The sequence below is a fragment of the Eleutherodactylus coqui genome, chromosome 1 (genome assembly GCF_035609145.1).
Source record: "Eleutherodactylus coqui strain aEleCoq1 chromosome 1, aEleCoq1.hap1, whole genome shotgun sequence".
Taxonomy (NCBI): domain Eukaryota; kingdom Metazoa; phylum Chordata; class Amphibia; order Anura; family Eleutherodactylidae; genus Eleutherodactylus; species Eleutherodactylus coqui.
Genome location: NC_089837.1, coordinates 368848148 through 368867735, shown reverse-complemented (window position 1 = coordinate 368867735; position 19588 = coordinate 368848148). Strand labels below are relative to the sequence as shown.

Below are 19588 nucleotides of genomic sequence, written 5' to 3'. Positions count from 1 at the left end.
CAGAAACACATTGAACTATACAATATGTCTTCTTGTTACCAGCACAGCCTAAAGTGTAATACCGATAAATACATCACATGATTTACACAACAGTCTGCTGGACAAAAATACAGCATGAAGTTTTTCTAGTCCAATGACACATATACAGCATGTACATGGGCACCTCTGGGCATAATAGAGGTTGATGTACAATCATCCCTCATAGGTATTCATGGCAAAAAATAGCTATTGCTTCATACAATACAGTGTGATAAGTCCATAGTTTTCGTTATACTCATTAGCAACACCATAGCTTCCACATTGAATTTAAAAAAATCTTTTTATTTGTATAGCGCCAACTAATTCTGCAGAACTTTCAGGTAATTTATTACCCCCCACTATGCTGGGCACTCATTTTACCGACCTCGGAAGGATGGAAGGCTGAGTCAACCTTGAGCCGGCTACCTAAACCACGTGGGGATTGAACTCGCAACCTTTAAGTTATGAGCGAGGGTTTAGCTCTTTGCACCACAATTACCACATTCCTACCTGTTTTGTAGTATTTTTCAAGTGAGTAGACAATTCTAATGTAGTGAGTGGACTGTCATAAAAAAGGGTTGTCTGGCCTCTTTTTCGCTGATGTCCTATCTGCTGGATGTGATGTCCTGACCAGCAGAGAAGCAGGAAATGCAGTAGCATTTCAATGGGAGTGAAGCCGGCACCCACACTTCCTGTTCTCATAGTTATTTGCAATGCCCGGTCTGCTGCACTGACAGTAGGCCGGACGATCAGTTGATGAACAGGGATTCCGAGCGGTGGACCCCCTCTATCAACTACCAGACGATAAGTCATCAAAGAAGAAGAGGGCAGACAACCCTTTTAGGCAACACGTCACTGTAGCTTGTCATGGTGGAGCCACAATGCAGTGCAACACACCACATCAATGTCTTGCAAAGTGAAATCATCAGAATAACACATATACAGCATATATAATATTCTAGCAGAATTATCCAGCTTTGCATGTCTCTATTTCGTGTAACTGTTTGTCATTTCGGTGTGGTTAAAAAGTTTGTTTGCTACTGATATGAAGTCAACATAATAAAGCACAGTCTATTTGTGGTGAGTAAAGAAAAATGACTGGGTTGTTATGTGCAGAACATTTGACGTCTCACCAGTGGTGTTTCGAAAAGATTTTAAATAACGGGGTTGTCTAGTTACTGGACAACCCCACTTGAATAGGGCCTGCTGTATTAAAATAATAAAGTGAGCTATACTTACACCTCCAAGGCTGCTGGGATCCAGCACTGCAGCCCCTCCGTGGTCCTCAAGACAACCCCTTTAATATTTGCATTTATAACCAATTTTTCTGAATATGTTGAGAATGGTAGTTCCCAGAGAGCTAAAACCCAGGTTAAAACTGTCCAAAGTACTTGATTTTCTTATGTGTAAATTTTATGCAGATTGGTCCAGTTGTTTGGCCATTGCATTTGAATTCCAATTTTTTGCAAATATGTTGAGGGCCGTGGGAGTGGGTCCTAGAGAGCTGAAACCTGCTCTAAAACCATCCAAAGTGCCAGACTTACTGATGTGACAAATTTGGTGCAGATTATTCACATGTAGATTACCATGCCGGTTGCCTACCATCAAGGTTACAGGCTAGACTCCATCTTTATTATATTGGTTGTATCTTTGACTTTAGATAGGGAGCTTACGCAGCTGCTTCTGGGCTATGAGTGAGGGTTTTTGTTTGAGCAATGGAATAGGCTCTTTTTCTTTTTTGCATAGCAGTCTTTTGTATCTGTTTCTGCGTGTGTTCGAGTATTATATGAGCCACCTATATGGGGTAATGCTATCATCATCATTCCCCTGATATATAGGATATGTTTTGCCATTGAACCTACTCTAACTTAGATTGGTGCTGCGATATATCCTTTCCCTTTTATTGTTAAGGGTCGGCAGATATCTTTTTGAAACCATCCCCCTTTGAATAAATTTGCAATCAAATCTAACAATTAAACCACGGTTCCTGATGAGCTGTACCATTTACAGTGAAACACGTTGAACCGCGCATTACCAAACTGTGAGAGTATATCCAATGAAGATGCATCTCCTATGCGCTTATTGGGGTGATTGCTAATTTAATCTTTTCGTACCTTCTTTTTGGTCGAATATCTGGGTTATCCTTCCAGCTAGCGAGTTCTAAAGTCTTTTTAATATTATTCTACTGGGAAACTAAGTGTAGGGGTGCATTATTCCCCACGTCAATGGGTGACCACAAGTTTTTGTGACCCCCACTTTTCCCAGTTATCGCGACACCCTCATCAACACAATTCTGCAATTGTGTGGCGATACGTTGTGTGTATGTTTGAGCCTTATATATATGAAACAATTTTAATCTTTCATTAATAAAAATTAAGTTTTTAGTTACGTCTGTTCTGAGAGTGGGGGAGATTATTCCAGTCGTTTAGCTGTACATAAAATGTCATATATATGATATAGGGCATACAGTTCACCCTCCTTATATGTTTGGCCTACCATTATCAACACCTGCTACATCCCACTATACTGCAGCTCAAGCTTGCAACATGTCATTTACTGTTGATATTTATTATTAGATAGATAGATAGACAGAAGAATGATAGATGATTAGAGATGAGCGAACGTACTCACTAAGGGCGATTTCGCAATCGAGCACCGCGATTTTCGAGTACTTCACTACTCGGGTGAAAAGTACTCGGGTGCGCTGTGGGGGGGGGGGGGGAGGGTTGCAGAGGGGAGTGGGGGGTAGCAGCGGGGAACAGGGGGGAGCCCTCTTTCTCTCCCTCTCCCCCCCACTCCCCGCTGCAACCCCCCACTCACCCACAGCGCACCCGAGTACTTTTCACCCGAGTAGTGAAGTACTCGAAAAACGCGGTGCTCGATTGCGAAATCGCCCTTACCAAGTACGTTCGCTCATCTCTATAGATGATGTATAAATAGATAGATAGATAGATAGATAGATAGATGGATATTAGATAGATAGATAGATAAATAGATAGATATGAGATAGATAGATAGATAGATAGATAGATAGATAGATGAATGACAGATGATAGATAGATAGATAGATAGATAGATAGATAGATAGATAGATAGATAGATATGAGATAGATAGATAGATAGATAGATAGATAGATAGATAGATAGATAGAAGATAGATAGATATGAGATAGATAGATAGATAGATAGATAGATAGATATGAGATAGATAGATAGATAGATAGATAGATAGATAGATAGATAGATAGATAGATAGATAGATAGATAGATAGATAGATATGGAGATAGATAGATAGATAGATAGATAGATAGATAGATAGATAGATAGATAGATATGAGATAGATATTAGATAGATAGATATGAGATAGATAGATATGAGATAGATAGATAGATAAATAGATATAAGATACATAGACAGATTACACATTGTGTATTAACTACTTAAGAATTTTATTCATATTGTACTACAAGATGATGAACTCTATCAAATAAGAATGAATGGGCTTTGTAACTAGTTCTGTTGCCATAAAGGATGTCTTTCATGTGTTGCAGGGTGCGATGTCTGTGGACTCTATTACAGATCTCGATGACAATCAGTCTCGACTCCTGGAGGCACTACAGCTGTCTTTGCCAGCCGAAGCTCAAAGTAAGAAAGAAAAGGAAAGGGATAAAAAGCTCAGTCTGAACCCCATCTACAGACAAGTTCCCAGGCTTGTAGACAGCTGCTGTCTACATTTAGAAAAGAATGGTAAGTGTTAGGCTGATGTTTCCAGGGGTTACATGGAGACTATTGCTACAGTAGTAAAGTACAGTCTACAGTACATGAATATACAGAAAAGCTGCCATTTTCTATAATAGTCATATATTCACAAGGATTTCTTGTATGTACATGTGTATTTGTTCAGAATTGGTTTCTGCTGCAATTGAAAATAGTTTTTTATGTATATACAGCTGTTTTTAGCATGAGCGGCTGATTGTTAGACATTTGTTACGCATAGCTTATCATAGGATAGAGCTAACTGTAAACCGTTTGCTTCATTACACCACAAGCTGTGCGTTCTTGCTATAACATTGCTAATAGAAAATAGTAAGTAAACCCCAAATAAGCAGTGGGTTTCCATTATAGACCCATATACAGTATCACACAGATACGTACCTATAAAAAGGACTTGTAAAAGTAGAAAACCTTCAGGAAGAAAGTCCAAAATGAAAAGTGAACACATAATCTGCTACTCTAGCTTTGGCTTTTTAGGTCATAAGAAATGCCAAACCCTTGTCTATAGGGACGTATTTTTATCACCAATCTCTAGGATAGGTAGGAAAAGTCTGATTGGTGGGGTCTACTGCTAAGACCCTCACCAATCCTGAGAATGGATGTCCCGTGTCCCTCTTGTTTTGTCACTGTATGATTGCTTCTCATACCCACAGTGATGTCAGGTTGAATGAACCACTGGCCACCCATATGCAGAAGCCAAAGCACTCAGCTATCTCTATCAATCCCACTGAAATGAATGGAATGTGCGGCCATAGCTCCATTCGAATCTCTTCCTTACTGCAGGGAGTGCAGTGAGTCTGCAGTGAGGAGGATGAGGGAAATAGGATCCCTATTCTTGGGATCAGTAGTGACCCACCCATCAGACTATTATTACCTATCCACAGGATAGGTGATAAAAGACTATCTTAGTACAACAACTTTAATTAGAATTTTCAGAATTCTTTAGAATGTTACCATTTTTAGGTTTATTTTTTAGCCATTGGAATGTCTCAACAGTAGACCCTCAGGGACACTGATCACATTATATTTTTGACTGTTGTGCTTTACAGTTATCAATGTAGTGCACACTACAGGCTATCTCAAAACACTTTATTTCTGCTTATGGGTCTGGCAAGCACAGGGATTTTAAACTTCTCACTGCTGTACTGGTTGTTATTTTAATGTGTGATTTTGTAGCTTTGAAACAGTGTTATAATAGGGAATGGTTCTTGATAGTCCTTGTCTAGGGAATGGTCCTCGACTCTGACCTCTCGAGTTAAAGAGGGCACCATGCTAGCCTCTCCTTGTCCGCAGCATGTTGACTGACAGCTCTCTCGCCATGCACAAGCAGGGAGAGAGCTGTCACTTGGAATGACATGGGCAGGGGGAGATGTTAATGAGGGCTGTGCCTGCAATTACTAGCGCTGGCCATTACACAGGGGTCAGAGCAGTAGCTTTCTCTGTACCCCTGTGTGTTGCGGCATTGACAGCAGGCACCAAATCAACTGATCTGCTGGGGTCCCAATCACAGTTTATCAACTATTGATGACCTATGCTGAGGATAGGAAAATCCCTTGAAATCAATGTATAAGTGAACAAATCTTAACATTTTTTATTACTTTCTTATTTTAGATGTGATCTTTTTGGTGTTTTTATTAAAGTGCAATGATATTCATACATTAGAATTCATTATAGTCCATTCAAAAATGTAGTAATTGGAGCAACTTTAAGGTAATACTCACATCCGACTCTTCATTTAGAGTTCCTTTATTGTAAAACACAGACCATCAGCATATCCTGCGACATTTCGACCGCAAATAGCAGTCTTTATCAAGCATACAGGTATAAGCATGACTGCCAATATAGATATACAAAATCAACACCAATCAAAGATCACCAACAATTTGAAAGAACACCCACATGAAGTATACAGACCAATCGCAGGGAATCCCGGGCTGGGCGACACCTAAATGTCATTGAAAGGTGATAATAAGTAGAACAACCTTGCATAGTCCTGTGTGTCCATGATAGAAATATAACCATTGTGTGCTCATCACCACTACGCATGCGTGAGAACAACCATTATGTTCACGAGATCACAGAACCAGGAAGCACCGTCATAGTTACCATGGCAGTGAGCGCATCAAGGCGCACCTCTTGTGCTACAGTATACTCAAAATCATGCGAGGGTCCACCATATTGGGCATACATATATATACAAAAATGCCATGGCAACCAGGGCTCCTCCGCTTAACAGAGCCCAGCGACAAACTGCATCTATCACCTGAATTTCAACATATTCCTTTGCAGTATGAAGCAGCACCTATGTTTTACCATGCCACAACTATAGAATATAAAATGACATAGATACACTGTGCACATATAAGGAACTGAACGGGAGTATATCTCACTCTCTAAACATTGCAGATGTTGGCATCAGAATTATAAATAATGTGTCTATATTGATCTCTAAAACTGATATATACATAGATGTGTTCCACCAAAATTTATGAATGATCTATCTATTCTATGTTCGGGGCCTCGACCATCATATCCACTCTCTAGTTAAGAATGTGTGATGATTGGTAAGTCCCTTAAGAACTAAGACATATAATCACCATAGAAAATGGAATAACTTGATTCAAGTCCCCCAACCAAACAATTAAATATTGATATTCCACTAATAATGAAAAGATCATGCAATACACCTACCTATAGAGAAACACACCGGTTATTTTCAGGTTTGAATATAATTGTATTATGAATAAACAACAGACGCCAGGTAAATATATATCGGCGTGAACAAAAATCTATGGACACATCATCATAGACATATGGATTAGAGATGAGCGAGTATACTCGCTAAGGCAAACTACTCGAGCAAGTAGTGCCCTACGCGAGTATCTGCCCGCTCGTCTCAAAAGATTCGGATGCCGGCGGGGGAGAGCGGGGAGTTGCAGAAGTGAGCAGAGGGGAGCGGGGGGCAGAGAGTGAGACAGAGATTTCCCCGCTCTCCCCTGCCGCTCCCCACCCCTCTCCGGCACCTGAATCTTTTGAGACGAGCGGGCAGGTACTCGCATAAGGCGCTACTCACTCGAGTAGTTTGCCTTAGCGAGTACGCTCGCTCATCTCTAATATGGATCATTCACTCATTCAGTTCACTGTAGTGGTGAATGAGAATGACTGAATGATTGGTGTTTAAATCGGATGATTAGCGAACAAGCCAACAATGATTTCCATTGCACTGTAAATTTATACCGCCTATTAGTTGGCATAGTTTACATGTAAAATTGCGCTAATATTTGAAAACATTTTCAGCTCAACTTGGTACATTTAGGCCGTGTCGCCTCTCCCACTAAGACACTCCTTTGTTGAACTTGGCAAAAAATGTCCAAAAGTCTCTAAAATACATTAGAAATGTGGTGCAAAATATGTTACAGGTTTTTGGCGCAACGTGCACCAGAAAACTGTTGAATTCTGAATAGTAAATCTGCCCCAGTTTGGTTTTGTGTGCAAGTTTTAAAATCACAGAAAGGAATTTATGAGAATCAACATTATTGTTACAGTATTCTCTCTTTTAGGTCTACAAACAGTGGGGATCTTTAGAGTTGGAAGTTCTAAAAAGAGAGTACGCCAGGTAACGTGCCATTATTATGTATAGCTTGTTCATTCCAATTTATCAACATGGTCAATAATGCAAAACCTCTTAAAAACTTTACATTGTAGATATTCAAATGTGGATATTACCTTTTCTTTCGAGATCTTTAATTTTATCTGCCAATCATTAAAAATGTATAAAGGGGGTTTCCTAAGCATATACAGTGATCATCAAAGTGTGATCAGTAAATTCTGGAGTACGAGGACCAATAATGATCAGCAGCAGAATAAAAGGACAGTAGTAGTGCTCCAGCATTGCTTTTCCAGGCATTGTGGCACATCCGTATATATGGTCATGCCCGCTACTAAAGCTCAGTCCCAGAATTTCCACAGTTTATTTTCTAAATAGATTTCTTTTCATATAAAGCAGAGAAAGCAAACATAAATGAATCCTTCACAGACACAGGACTATTAAATTAGATCCAATATAAGAAAGCCCAATATCATAAAGCTAGTAGGTGCAATAGCACCCACTGAACAGCTCGGCGGAAACGGCGAGGTGTCGCGGAATTGACAGCCGCAGCACGTCAATTCTTTTTTTTCCATTGTGGCCTCACTCCTCTCTATGGGAAGAGAAAGTCGCAACAGAATGTCAGCGGCCGAACTGCTCCAAAACCCGTGGTGAAATACTGCGGGTTTTCAATCTGTGGCTCTCCCGCGGAAATCTCATGGTTTTTCGGTGCGGCCAAACCATGAGATTTCTGCAGGATTTACGTCCCGTGGGAACACAGCCTTAATAGCTTTTTTAAAAATAAATTAACAAAAATGCAAAGTGAGTGAACAAAAGAGAGATATAAATCACATCAATATATGGTGCTATCACCCTTCGTCTAGGTACGCTTACACACAGTTTTTAAAGGAACCTGGTGGGAAGGTTCTTCCAAACCTCTTGGAGAACTAAGCACAGATCTTCTGTGGATGTAGGTTTGCTTAAATCTAGAGATGAGCGAGCGTACTCGGCCACGCCCCCTTTTCGCCCGAGTACCGCGATTTTCGAGTACTTCCATACTCGGGCGAAAAGATTCGGGGGCGCCGTGGGTGAGTGGGGGGGTTGCAGCGGGGAGGGGGGGGAGAGGGAGAGAGAGAGGGCTCCCCCCTGTTCTCCGCTGCTACCCCCCGCGCCGCCACACCTCCCCCGCCCCCCGGCGCCCCCCGAATCTTTTCACCCGAGTACTGAAGTACTCGAAAATAGCGGTACTCGAGCGAGTAATTACTCGAAACGAGTACGTTCGCTCATCTCTACTTAAATCCCTCTGTCTCTTCATGTAATCCCAGACAGACTGGATGATGTTGAGATCAGGGCTCTGTGGGGCCAAATCATCACTTCCAGGACTACTTGTTCTTCTTCATGCTGAGGATAGTTGTTAATGACATTGGCTGTATGTTTGGGGTTATTGATGCCTTCTAGTTTAAAAAAAAACAAAACTTACTAACTTTGCAGCAGTTTTCCTCACTAGCAGATTTCCGGGCTATGTATCACTATGGGAGCTGCAGAGCACAATGCCACAAGCTGTGACAGTGTGCTCTGCCTGCACAGACCCACACAGAGCAGTGCAAGGGCTTTGAAAAACCAGCAGAAGATATTGCCGACATGTCGGCAATGTCCTGCTTTGTTTACAAGTTGCCATAGAGACCATCGGCTTGTCAGAAGCAAGCCGATGATCTCTGTGGCAGGGAGAGCTGGTTGTTAGCTGTCAGAGGACAGCTAGGTACCTGCTCTTACAGCAGAGATCAGAGAAAACCTCCGATCTCTGCTGTGTTAACCCTTTACATGCTGCAGTCTATGTGACTGCAGCATGTAAAGGGTTGTCACTGCAGCATGTAAAGGGCTGTCACCATCGGACCCCCGGAATGTGATCAGGGGTCCTGATGGGTCCCTGTGGAAGTCCCCTAAAGGGACAAAAAAAAAAAAAATTTAAAAAAATAAATAAAAAAAAAGTAAAAAAATTATTAAAAAAATAAAAAAAAACACTTGTCTCCCTTTACTTTGTAAAAAATCAAAAATACAATCACACATGTGGTATCTGTGTGCGTCGTAATGACCCAGAGAAGGAAGTTAATACATTATTTAACCCCTTAATGACATGGCCCCTTTTTTTCTTTTTTCCCCATTTCTTTTTTTCCTTCCCCCTGTTTAAAAAATCACAACTTGTCCCGCAAAAAACAAGCCCTCATATGGCCATGTCAATGGAAAAATGAAAAAGTTATGGCTCTTGAGACGCAACTGCAAAACTAGTTGAAATTCAATGATTAGACCATTTTAAAAAACCTGCCCTGGTGGGCACGACAGGGTGGTAGGAAACCTGCCACTCAAGGGGTTAAACTGAGCACCATTTCATGTAACCATTGCATCAGAGCCTAAGTCTGTACAAAACCCCCTTCATCCCTCCAAATCTGTGCAATGTGCAGGAATCCAGTACATTGCTATATATATATATATATATATATATATATATATATATATATATATATATATATAAAAATGGTTTTCTTATATATCTTTGGCGCTAAAATGAAAACAACTTGTAGTCTCCTGCTGATCTTACAGTTCTAATTATTGTGTTCTACCTACCTAATCAAGCTCCATTATTGATGTATATGCATTATATTGGGGCAGGCCTTTCTTGTTAACTCCAAAGATACGTTTGGTTATATCACCTATTCCTTATCTTGAAAGGCTAAACTAGTTATGGAACTGGTGAGCATATTTCTATTTTTCTCATTGGAAGAGGGATTAAAATGGATACAAATGGACTTCTGCCAGTGCAAGTAAATCATATTTACATTAATTGTTCCAATGACTACCCTTGACAAATAGATTAAGTAACTTTATACCTGTAATAGGAAACCCAGGTTGCAAGTTGCATCCAAAATGTAACTCTTCACGTATATTGTGTCAGAATGTGACAAAGCTGAAATGAAGATGATTAGCTACTAATCTGCTGCTGCAAAAGGTCTTCCTGTATTTAGATTATAAAATATTGTAGTCTGCTTACTTAGCTACTTGACATAATATGACTTTCATTGTGCTTTCCAGCTACGTGAAGAGTTTGACCGCGGTATTGATGTGGTTCTAGAAGAGGAACACAGTGTCCATGATGTTGCTGCCTTGCTAAAGGAATTTCTAAGAGATATGCCTGATCCCCTACTGACCAGAGAACTTTATACACCTTTTATCCATACCATAAGTATGATTATTTATGTTCCATAATGCTATTACTAGGCTCTGTTCACACCTGAGTTTACAACTAAAGCCTGAATGCTATGCTAGATCTTTCGCATGACAGACAGCAGCAGGAAGTGGCAGATCGCATTAACTTATAGTCTGGTCTGTTTGCTTCTCCCGTGGTGGTCGTCATCATGATAGGAAAAACAGTGCTGCATGCAGAACTATTTATCCTGTCAAAAATGATTAAATCTGTGATACAGATGGGAGATACATTTGATAACACCAATCATCTGTATTAGAGATGAGCGAACACCAAAATGTTCGGGTGCTCGTTACTCGGCACGAAATTTTCGCAATGCTCGAGGGTTTGTTTCGAGTAACGAACCCCATTGAAGTCAATGGGCGACCGGAGCATTTTTGTATTTCGCCGATGCTCGCTAAGGTTTTCATGTGTGAAAATCTGGGCAATTCAAGAAAGTGATGGGAACGACACAGAAGCGGATAGGGCAGGCGAGGGGCTACATGTTGGGCTGCATCTCAAGTTCACAGGTCCCACTATTAAGCCACAATAGCGGCAAAAGTGCCCCCCCCCCCCCCACCCCCGCACTGTCAGCGTAAAGATCGTTCTCCTCTGGCACAGCTGTAACAGCTGTAGCAGAGAAGAACGATGTTAGCCCATTGAATTCAATGGAACCAGCAATACAGCAGGTTCCACTGAATGGGCTGCCGGCGATCGCAGGATGAATGGTCGGGAAGGGCTTAAATATATAACCCCTTCCCTGCAATTCATCCAGAAATGTGATACACTAAAAATATATACCGGCGTATAAGGCGACGGGGCGTATAAGACAACCCCCCAACTGTCACCTTATACGCCGGCAATACAGTGGAGCAAAGAATAAAAAGCATTACTTACTTCTTCAGACGATCTGCGCCGCTCCTGCAGACTGTCACTCCTTCCTGGTCCACGGACTAAAGCTTTCTCTATGAAAGGCTTGAAATCCCCGCCTCCAGAAACACAGCCAATCACAGCAATTCAATGACATCACTGTCATTGGCTGTGATTGGCTGAAGGCACGTGTGTTTCTGGAGGCGTGGATTTAAAGCTTTTCGTAGAGAAAGCAATGCTCTGCCGGGAACCAGGAGGGAGCAAGAGCCTGCAGGAGCACCGCAGAACACCAGGAAGGAGTGACAGTCTACAGGAGCGGCGCAGATCGTCTGAAGAAGTGAGTAATGCTTTTTATTCTTTGCTCCACTGTATTGCCGGCGTATAAGGTGACAGTTGGGGGGGTCGTCTTATACGCCCCGTCGCCTTATACGCCGGTATATATTTTTAGTGTATCACATTTCTGGATGAATTGCAGGGAAGGGGTTATATATTTAACCCCTTCCCGACCATTCATCCTGCGATCGCCGGCAGCCCATTGCATTCAGTGGAACCTGCTGTATTGCTGGTTCCATTGAATTCAATGGGCAAACATCGTTCTTCTCTGCTACAGCTGTTACAGCTGTGGCAGAAAAGAAGGATTTGCCTTCTATATGTTCTCAATGGGGTCGGCGCTGCTGCCGCCGGCCCCACTGAGCGCATATAGAGACGATTTATGGCCTTTAGAAGGACCGTTGGGGTTCTTGAAGCCTACAATACACCTAACACTCTCCCTATAGCAGCTCCAACACGATACCACTTTCCCTGAACTAATGTCAGAATACATCCGTAGCGAGCCGCGGGAAGGGCAGATTTCAATACTCGGGTGACACCTTATCTCCCCAGCCACTCACAGCAGGGGGGTGGTATAGGGCTTAAACGTTGCAGGGGGAAGTTGTAATGCCTTCCCTGTCTTTCAATTGGCCAGAAAAGCGCGCTAACGTCTCACAGAGGAAAGTGAAAGTAACCCGAACACCGCGTGGTGCTCGTTAAGAGTAACGAGCATCCCGAACACCCTAATATTCGCACGAATATCAAGCTCGGACGAGTACGTTCGCTCATCTCTAATCTGTATATATTGTACATAGGCAACACGATTTTTGTGTCTACGAAAAGGTTATTTGTTCCTGTTAGCTTATTGTAAAATATAATGGAAAATAACCTTCATTTTGAAAAAAGTTTTCTTTTGTCTTCAGGACATCGATAATTAAAAATATATGATTTTGAATTTCGAATGTTTCAAGGACATACACTGTGAGGGCTCAGTCATACCGGCATTTGTACGCACGTATGACAGCTGTGTTTGCGATCCGCATCTGTATAGACCCAATGCTTTGCATTGGGAGCGGTCACATGCGCAAATTTTTTATGCGAACAAACCCATGCGGCAAAAATTATAGGGCATAACGATTCGCAGAACGCATGTAACTGCATTCTGCGGCAAATCGGTGTTCTGTGTATGTGCGCTCAATGGGGCCGGCGGCAGCAGTGCCGACCCCATTGAGAACATATACTAAAGATTCTGATCCTCTGCCACAGCTGTGCTCAGCCAATCAGAGGCAGCCCATTCAGCAGAATACTACTGAGAGCAGTTCAGGAGAAGAGCCAGCTGGACGCAGCTGAGCCCCCGGCAGCTGCAGAGAGGTGAGTATAGATTTTTTTTTTTCACTTTTTAGGATGGTTTTCAGAGAAGGGCTTATATTTGAAGCCCTTCCCCGAAAATTACTACAGCGTTTGCCGGCAGGCCATTGCTTTCAATGGAGCCGGCTGTATTGCCAGCTCCATTGAATTCAATGGGAGAACATCGCACTCCTCTGTGATAGTTGTGGCACAGCTGTGGCAGAGGATAGCGGGCATCACTCTCTTTGAGCGTTAAAATGCCTGTGTGACTGAGCCATTTTGTGTGGATAAATGCTGCGACAAAACCCCCGTGTGACGGAGCCATGAGAAAAGAAATTACTTACAATCATGAGCCAAAGTCATCATACAATGCAGAGTATGTCCATACAGTTCAAAATAAATGAAGATGTCTGATTCTTTTCGATTGATAATTGTATACTTGGTCATTTTCACGTACCAGATGTAGTCAGTCACCAATTATATTCTCGTTGTATTGTCCTTGATAGCAACGCTCAAACTGCTGCATATCTTGGTGGAACCTTTCTCCTTGTTCCTCGGAGTATGCTCCTGTGTTCTGCTTGAATTTGTGTAGATGAGAATCCAGGATATGAGCCTTGAGCGACATGCTGCAGCCCACCATCGTTTCCTCCAACTCCAAATAGTTGTCTGCTTTGTGATTTCCCAAGAACCCTTGAACCATGGCAACAAAATTGTTCCAAGCTGCTTTCTGTACTTCTACGAGTGTGTCAGGAAACTTCGGACATTCTATGATCTTCTTGATTTGTAGTTCCACAAAAATGCCAGCTTTTACCTTGGCCTCAGTCAGCTTTGGGAAGAAGTTTAGTAGATGTTTCATCGCTGTAGATTCTTTATCTAGAACTGTGACAAACTGTGTGATAAGCCTGAGTTTTATGTGAAGAGATGGCATTAGAATCATCTTAGGATCTACTAAGGGTTCCCACTTGACATTGCTTTGTCCAACAGTGAAATCAATACATTCAGGCCAGTCTCGTTGATGGTAGTGTTAAGTTTTGGCTCTACTACCCCAAAGGCAAAGATAGCAAGAAAACTTTGTGAAACCACCTTGAAGACCCATTAGGAAAGCCACAATCTTGAAGTCTCCAATTACCTCCCAACCATACTGATCGTACTTCAGAACTTGCAACATGAATTTGACACTATTGTACTCCTTGAGATGTGCAAAATGATCCACTGGGAGGGATGGAAGTTGATTTTCATTGTGAAACAGAACTGCTTTCAGGCTCTTGGAAGAACTGTAGATGAAAAGGCGCCAATCTTGTGCATTAGAAGGTATTCTGATTTCACTGAATAGATCTGTCACGTCATAGCAGTAACAGAGTCCATCTTGAAGGGTGAAGAAGGTAGAAAACATTTGATGGCGTTTTCTTTGACTTGCAACTTGCACGCTATCATCTAGCAAGTTCCACTGTTTCAGCCTGGATGTCAGAATTTGTGCTTTAGCTTTTATAAGACTAAGATCTCTTACCAAATCATTAACATCCTTCTGGTTTGGGTAGTATGGTCTTCTGTCATCTTCGCCAGCATGGAAAGGATCAGTTACATCTTCACTGTCTGAGCTGATGTTTTCTGAACACGTCTGCACGCTATGCATGCTCTGTAGAGGTGTCGGAATGGGGAGATCACAGCAATGTGGTACAGGGGCTATAGACGAAGGAATGTTTGGGTACGTCACAGCAACTGCATTTTTTCCACTTCGACATTTGGAGGGGTCTACCATGCAAAAAATGACAGTTGGTGGAATGATCAGTTGGCTCCTGCGAAATTCTTGGTATCACAAACTTTATGGCTCTATTTTTGCCTCTGAAACAACATTTAAGAGTTTTCTTGCAATTATCACAGCTGAAGTGAGGTGCCCATGACTTATCTTGATCAGCCACGATCATCCCAAAATATGTTTTGTAGGTTGCGTTCATTTTTGCTGCTGTTGCCACAGAGTGCTTCTTTGCCCGTGTTTTGATGAACTCTCCGCATACATAACAGAAAGCATCTGCAGGATATTTACAACCTCTTGATGCCATACTTGATACAAATCACCAATTTATCTACAGATGTAAAAAAACCAAAAAATAACTGCATTATATTAGCATACAAAATAATTGCTGGACATGTATAATTATGAACCTGCACTGTACATATAATCTTAGTCAGCAATGTGACAATCAAAGTTTTGGCTCAATGACTGTTAATAACCATTTGTTTGTTATCCAAATAATGTGAAAATATTACTCAAAATTTTTTTTATTGCTTAGTTGTTTCAGTGTAAGGTAAAATGAAAACTAAACGTATGAACATTTATTTATTTGCACACATTTAACGCTTATATCTATCATTTCAGTGTTAGATCTTGAAGATCAGCTGACAGCTTTACAGCTCCTCATTTACCTCCTACCTCCTTGCAACTGTGATACTCTCCATAGACTGTTACAGTTTTTGTCTACTGTAGCTAGCCATGCAGAAGATGCAATTGATAAAGAAGGGCAAGAGGTGAGAGAGTAATATGTTTCTATTAAAAATATTATGTCATTATATAAAACTTACTTTTCATGAGCACTAAACCTTGGGTTTATTGATTAAGATCAAATCAATAATTATCACTTTTAAGATCTATACAAAAATGTTTGAAGTGACATCTGAGATTTTATATCTGGAAAGAGAAGGTCACAGAGTTGCACAATGAAAAACTATTCCAGGCTCAATGCCTTTTTATATGTAGAAAGTCACAAATGTACAAAATGTAAACAGGACTTCAGACGCTTTCAAAATTTTATTATGTTGCTTTGTGCAAGTTAAAAAAAATTAAAAGTTTTCCCCCATCATTCTGCACTCATGTAGTGACCTGGATTTGGGTCATTACAGCACTTTTTATGGTCACTTCTGTTGTAAATGTGTTCATTTATTGTAAATGTTAATATGTATGTTTTGCAATTATATTTGCCTTCTATATAGCACTGTGCTCTATTCTTAGACAGGTTCCCCATTCACTTTGGGTTCTCTGTCCTCTAGAAACAGTCATTAGGGAAATGGTTAGTTGGGTAACAGGGTGAGAATGAGAGTCTGGTATTGGAAGATTATTCATCTCCCTGGGATTGGCAGGGAGTAATGAGATAAATAGGTGGAGGTGGAGGAGTTTAGTGAGTGGAGTCTGAGAGTAAGTGTAGGAGAAAGGTCAGAAGAGGGAGTAGCAGAAGGAGGATGAGAAGAGACAGTGTGGGGGGAAGGTGAAAGTGTGAATACTAACAAGGAGGAATCTATGGAGGAGAAGAGAGAAAGAGAAAGAGCAGGAGATCTAAACTCTTACCATCAGCCTGAGAGAGCTAAGCAAGAGAGGAAAGAAAATTTACAGAGGTGTGTTCCTGTACTAGTACCTGTAACTGTCTACCTTAAGAAAAGAAGTAATGCTTAAGAAAAGAAGTAATGCTTAATGTCTAAAATCTACTTATGCAAGATCCCCTCTGAAAATAAAGTGTTCCAGTTGTTTAAAGTTAATCCTGGCTCCTGGATTTTCCTTCCCACCACCTCACCATCTGCACTGAAGCGTACCACACTTTACTCTGGGGTAAAGGACAATTTTTATATTTTTGTTTTTTCCTTTTTATTCTTATTTTGTCCGGAGCAGCTCTTGGCTTACATACATACTTGCATCATGAACTTGACAAACCAACACCTTTTCCTGCCCGACTTCGCGGGTAGCACCCAAATGCCAAAATAGAACACCCATTCACAGTGCAGCGTTTTCCCTGCAGTTCGCTGGCATTTTTGGTGCAAGGGAGGCTAGCAAAGCCACCGACGCTACCGTTTGCTATCACCCATACCCCTTTGTGGTCTGTGGGCACCACACTCAGTACCCCCATAATGATAAAATGAAAACAGAATGTTAGAAATCTATGTATATTTTTTTTTTTATTAAAAAACTAGCATTTTGCATTGACTAAAGTATTCAGACCCTGTACTCAGAACTTAGTTGAAGCACTTTTGGCAGTAATTACAGCCTCCCAGTTTTCTTGGGTATGATGCCCCAAGTTATGCCCACCTTCATTTGAGGATTTTCTGCCATTCTTTTCTGCAGATACTTTCAACTTCTGAGAGGTTGGATGGAGACTCTTTGGGACAGACATTTTCAGATCTCTCCAGAGATATTCGATTGGGTTTAAGTCAGGGCTCTGACTGGGCATTAAATAGTGTTACTGTATGTGTTGAACATGACAAAGGCTACATGGGTAGCCAAAACGTTGTTTATTCGTGGACCCAATAAATATACCCATTGGATATGGGTTAACGTCCTGCACCTTTTTGCTGCTCAGGCCACAACTATTTGGACTTATACTGATATTGGATCCAGGGTCAGGATCTGGGTCTGAGCATGCAGTCCCTTCAGAGCTTCCCTTAGGTGGTGGTGGTGAGTGCTGCTGACGCATTATACTACATTATTAGTGATCTGTCATAAAGACCAGATTGGTGGAATGCTTCAGTGATGGTTGACCTTCTGCACATAGGATCTTTAGAGCTCAGCCAGGTTGACTATTGGGTTCTTGGTCACCTCTCTCCCAATTATTTAGTTTGGTAGGAAAAGTGCAGGTTGTTCCAAAATTCTTCTATTTAAGAATTTTGGAGCCCATTCTGCTCTTAGGAACTTTCAGTGCCGCAGAAATTGTTCTGTATTCCGTGAGGCCTTATATAGGCCACAGGGACACTCTGATCAAGGTGTAATGACAAAGATAATCAAGAGAAATAGGTCTTCAGAGCTAAATTTCAAGTTTCATACCAAAGGGACTAAAAACTTATGTCGATGCAAAAATCCTAGCTTTTAATTTAAAACAAATTACAAAGATTTCTGACATTCTGTTTTCACTTTATCATTATGGGGTGTTGAGTGCAGAATGATGGGGAAAACTTTTTAATTTTCACAAGACCACAACATAACCAAATGTAAAAAAAAGAAAGGGTCTGGAGACTTTCCAAATGCATTGTAATACAGACAGAAATGGAGTTATGAGAAAATGTCAAATTTAGTGTTTTTGCCAAAAGAGGAAAAAGGCATCTACGGTGTAGTCACCCCTTTTTTGTCAGATACAGAGAAAACATTTCCAACTGTATAAATGTCCTTTTACTTTTGCTAACTTACCCAAGATATAAGCAGTGTTACTCTAGACAAGGAAATTGCTAATAAAAATCCTGTTATGTGCATTCTGATCATGTTTCGCTCTATCTAATGTGTTTTTTATTAGATTAATGGGAATAAAATGACTTCATTAAACCTGGCAACAATATTTGGGCCTAACTTGTTGCACAAGCAGAAATCATCTGACAAGGAGTTTACAGTTCAAAGTACTGCCAGGGCCGAAGAGAGTACAACCATTATCTCTGTGGTACAGAAGATGATTGAAAATTACGACAACCTTTTTATGGTAAGCAAATCATTTAGTCATCCCTAAATTTAAAATCTGGTTTGTGTATGAAAAACTGACAGTTTTTATAAAGTATCAAATTAGTTATTACAGTGTTGGTTGAATAGTATTATTTCAGGGCAGCTTACTCATTTGTTTATACTCATTCAGTGCATATTTTAGCTTTGAGTTAAGATCATTTTGAAATAACAACATGGGATTCCGAGAAGTAAGGTGTTTTTTTTTACAGGATATTAAACTCTAAAATATGCACATCGGGGATTTTCTTTTTGCATCACTTTTATCTTTTAGAGGAATTTTACATATTAGGTTGTAGAAAATGGAAATGTCTTTATAATAGTACCATTATTAATGCTGCCTAAATTTGGGTAAAGTTGTTAAAATTATAAGAAGCATTCTGGGCACAGACTAACATTTTAAAAGCTAATGTACATCATCACTATAGGACATGTGTAATAGGGTCACTGTACCCGGTCTAGCTACTTTCTTTTTTTTTCTTTCTGTATGTAACGTGACCCTCCGACTGAAAAATATCTCCACTTCCTCTGACATCTTGTCCACATTTCCTACTTCTTCCCCTGCCCATAGGCTCCAACTTCCTGTGAGCAGTACATGATGGGAGGACAGGGGTGGAAGCACTGCGCTGTATTGCTCATGTGCTGTTCAGAGTGTCGGACTGTCCTCTCTGTCAGCTTCAGCAGCTTCCTCTGGCTCTCAGTGAGAGGGAGGTTGGTGCTGGTAAGTTGTAGGACCTGTGAGCTGTGGGCGGAGCTACAGCACTGGTTGGAGATAAGTTCTATACATGCTGGAAGTTGTAGGTAACAGTCTGTTGTTGTGTTTACTGTGAAAGTGATGTAAACACAGCGGCAGATCAGCGGCTGCACGGGATGAATAGGAGGGTCCAGAGCAGCAGATAAAAGGTACAGCTTGTCACAACTTAGCTGTACCTCCTAGATTTCAGCATTTTAATGAATTTCCATTTTATGCCTGGAAAACC

The 19588-nt window shown here is 41.0% G+C and overlaps 2 protein-coding genes across 4 annotated transcripts in view; one reads left to right on the top strand and one right to left on the bottom strand.

Moving 5' to 3' along the window:
* AMELX (amelogenin X-linked) overlaps positions 1-19588 on the bottom strand; it is a 677225-nt gene that overhangs the window by 105262 nt on the left and 552375 nt on the right. The gene's annotated exons all lie outside the window — the stretch shown is intronic.
* Positions 1-19588, top strand: part of ARHGAP6 (Rho GTPase activating protein 6) — a 522685-nt gene that overhangs the window by 471895 nt on the left and 31202 nt on the right. For all 3 annotated transcript variants that reach the window (XM_066577984.1, XM_066577989.1, XM_066577991.1), the window contains exons 5-9: positions 3572-3767; positions 7355-7410; positions 10468-10618; positions 15522-15670; positions 18412-18591. In XM_066577984.1, coding sequence (XP_066434081.1) covers positions 3572-3767; positions 7355-7410; positions 10468-10618; positions 15522-15670; positions 18412-18591 — 732 coding nt within the window. The remainder of the gene's footprint in view (positions 1-3571; positions 3768-7354; positions 7411-10467; positions 10619-15521; positions 15671-18411; positions 18592-19588) is intronic.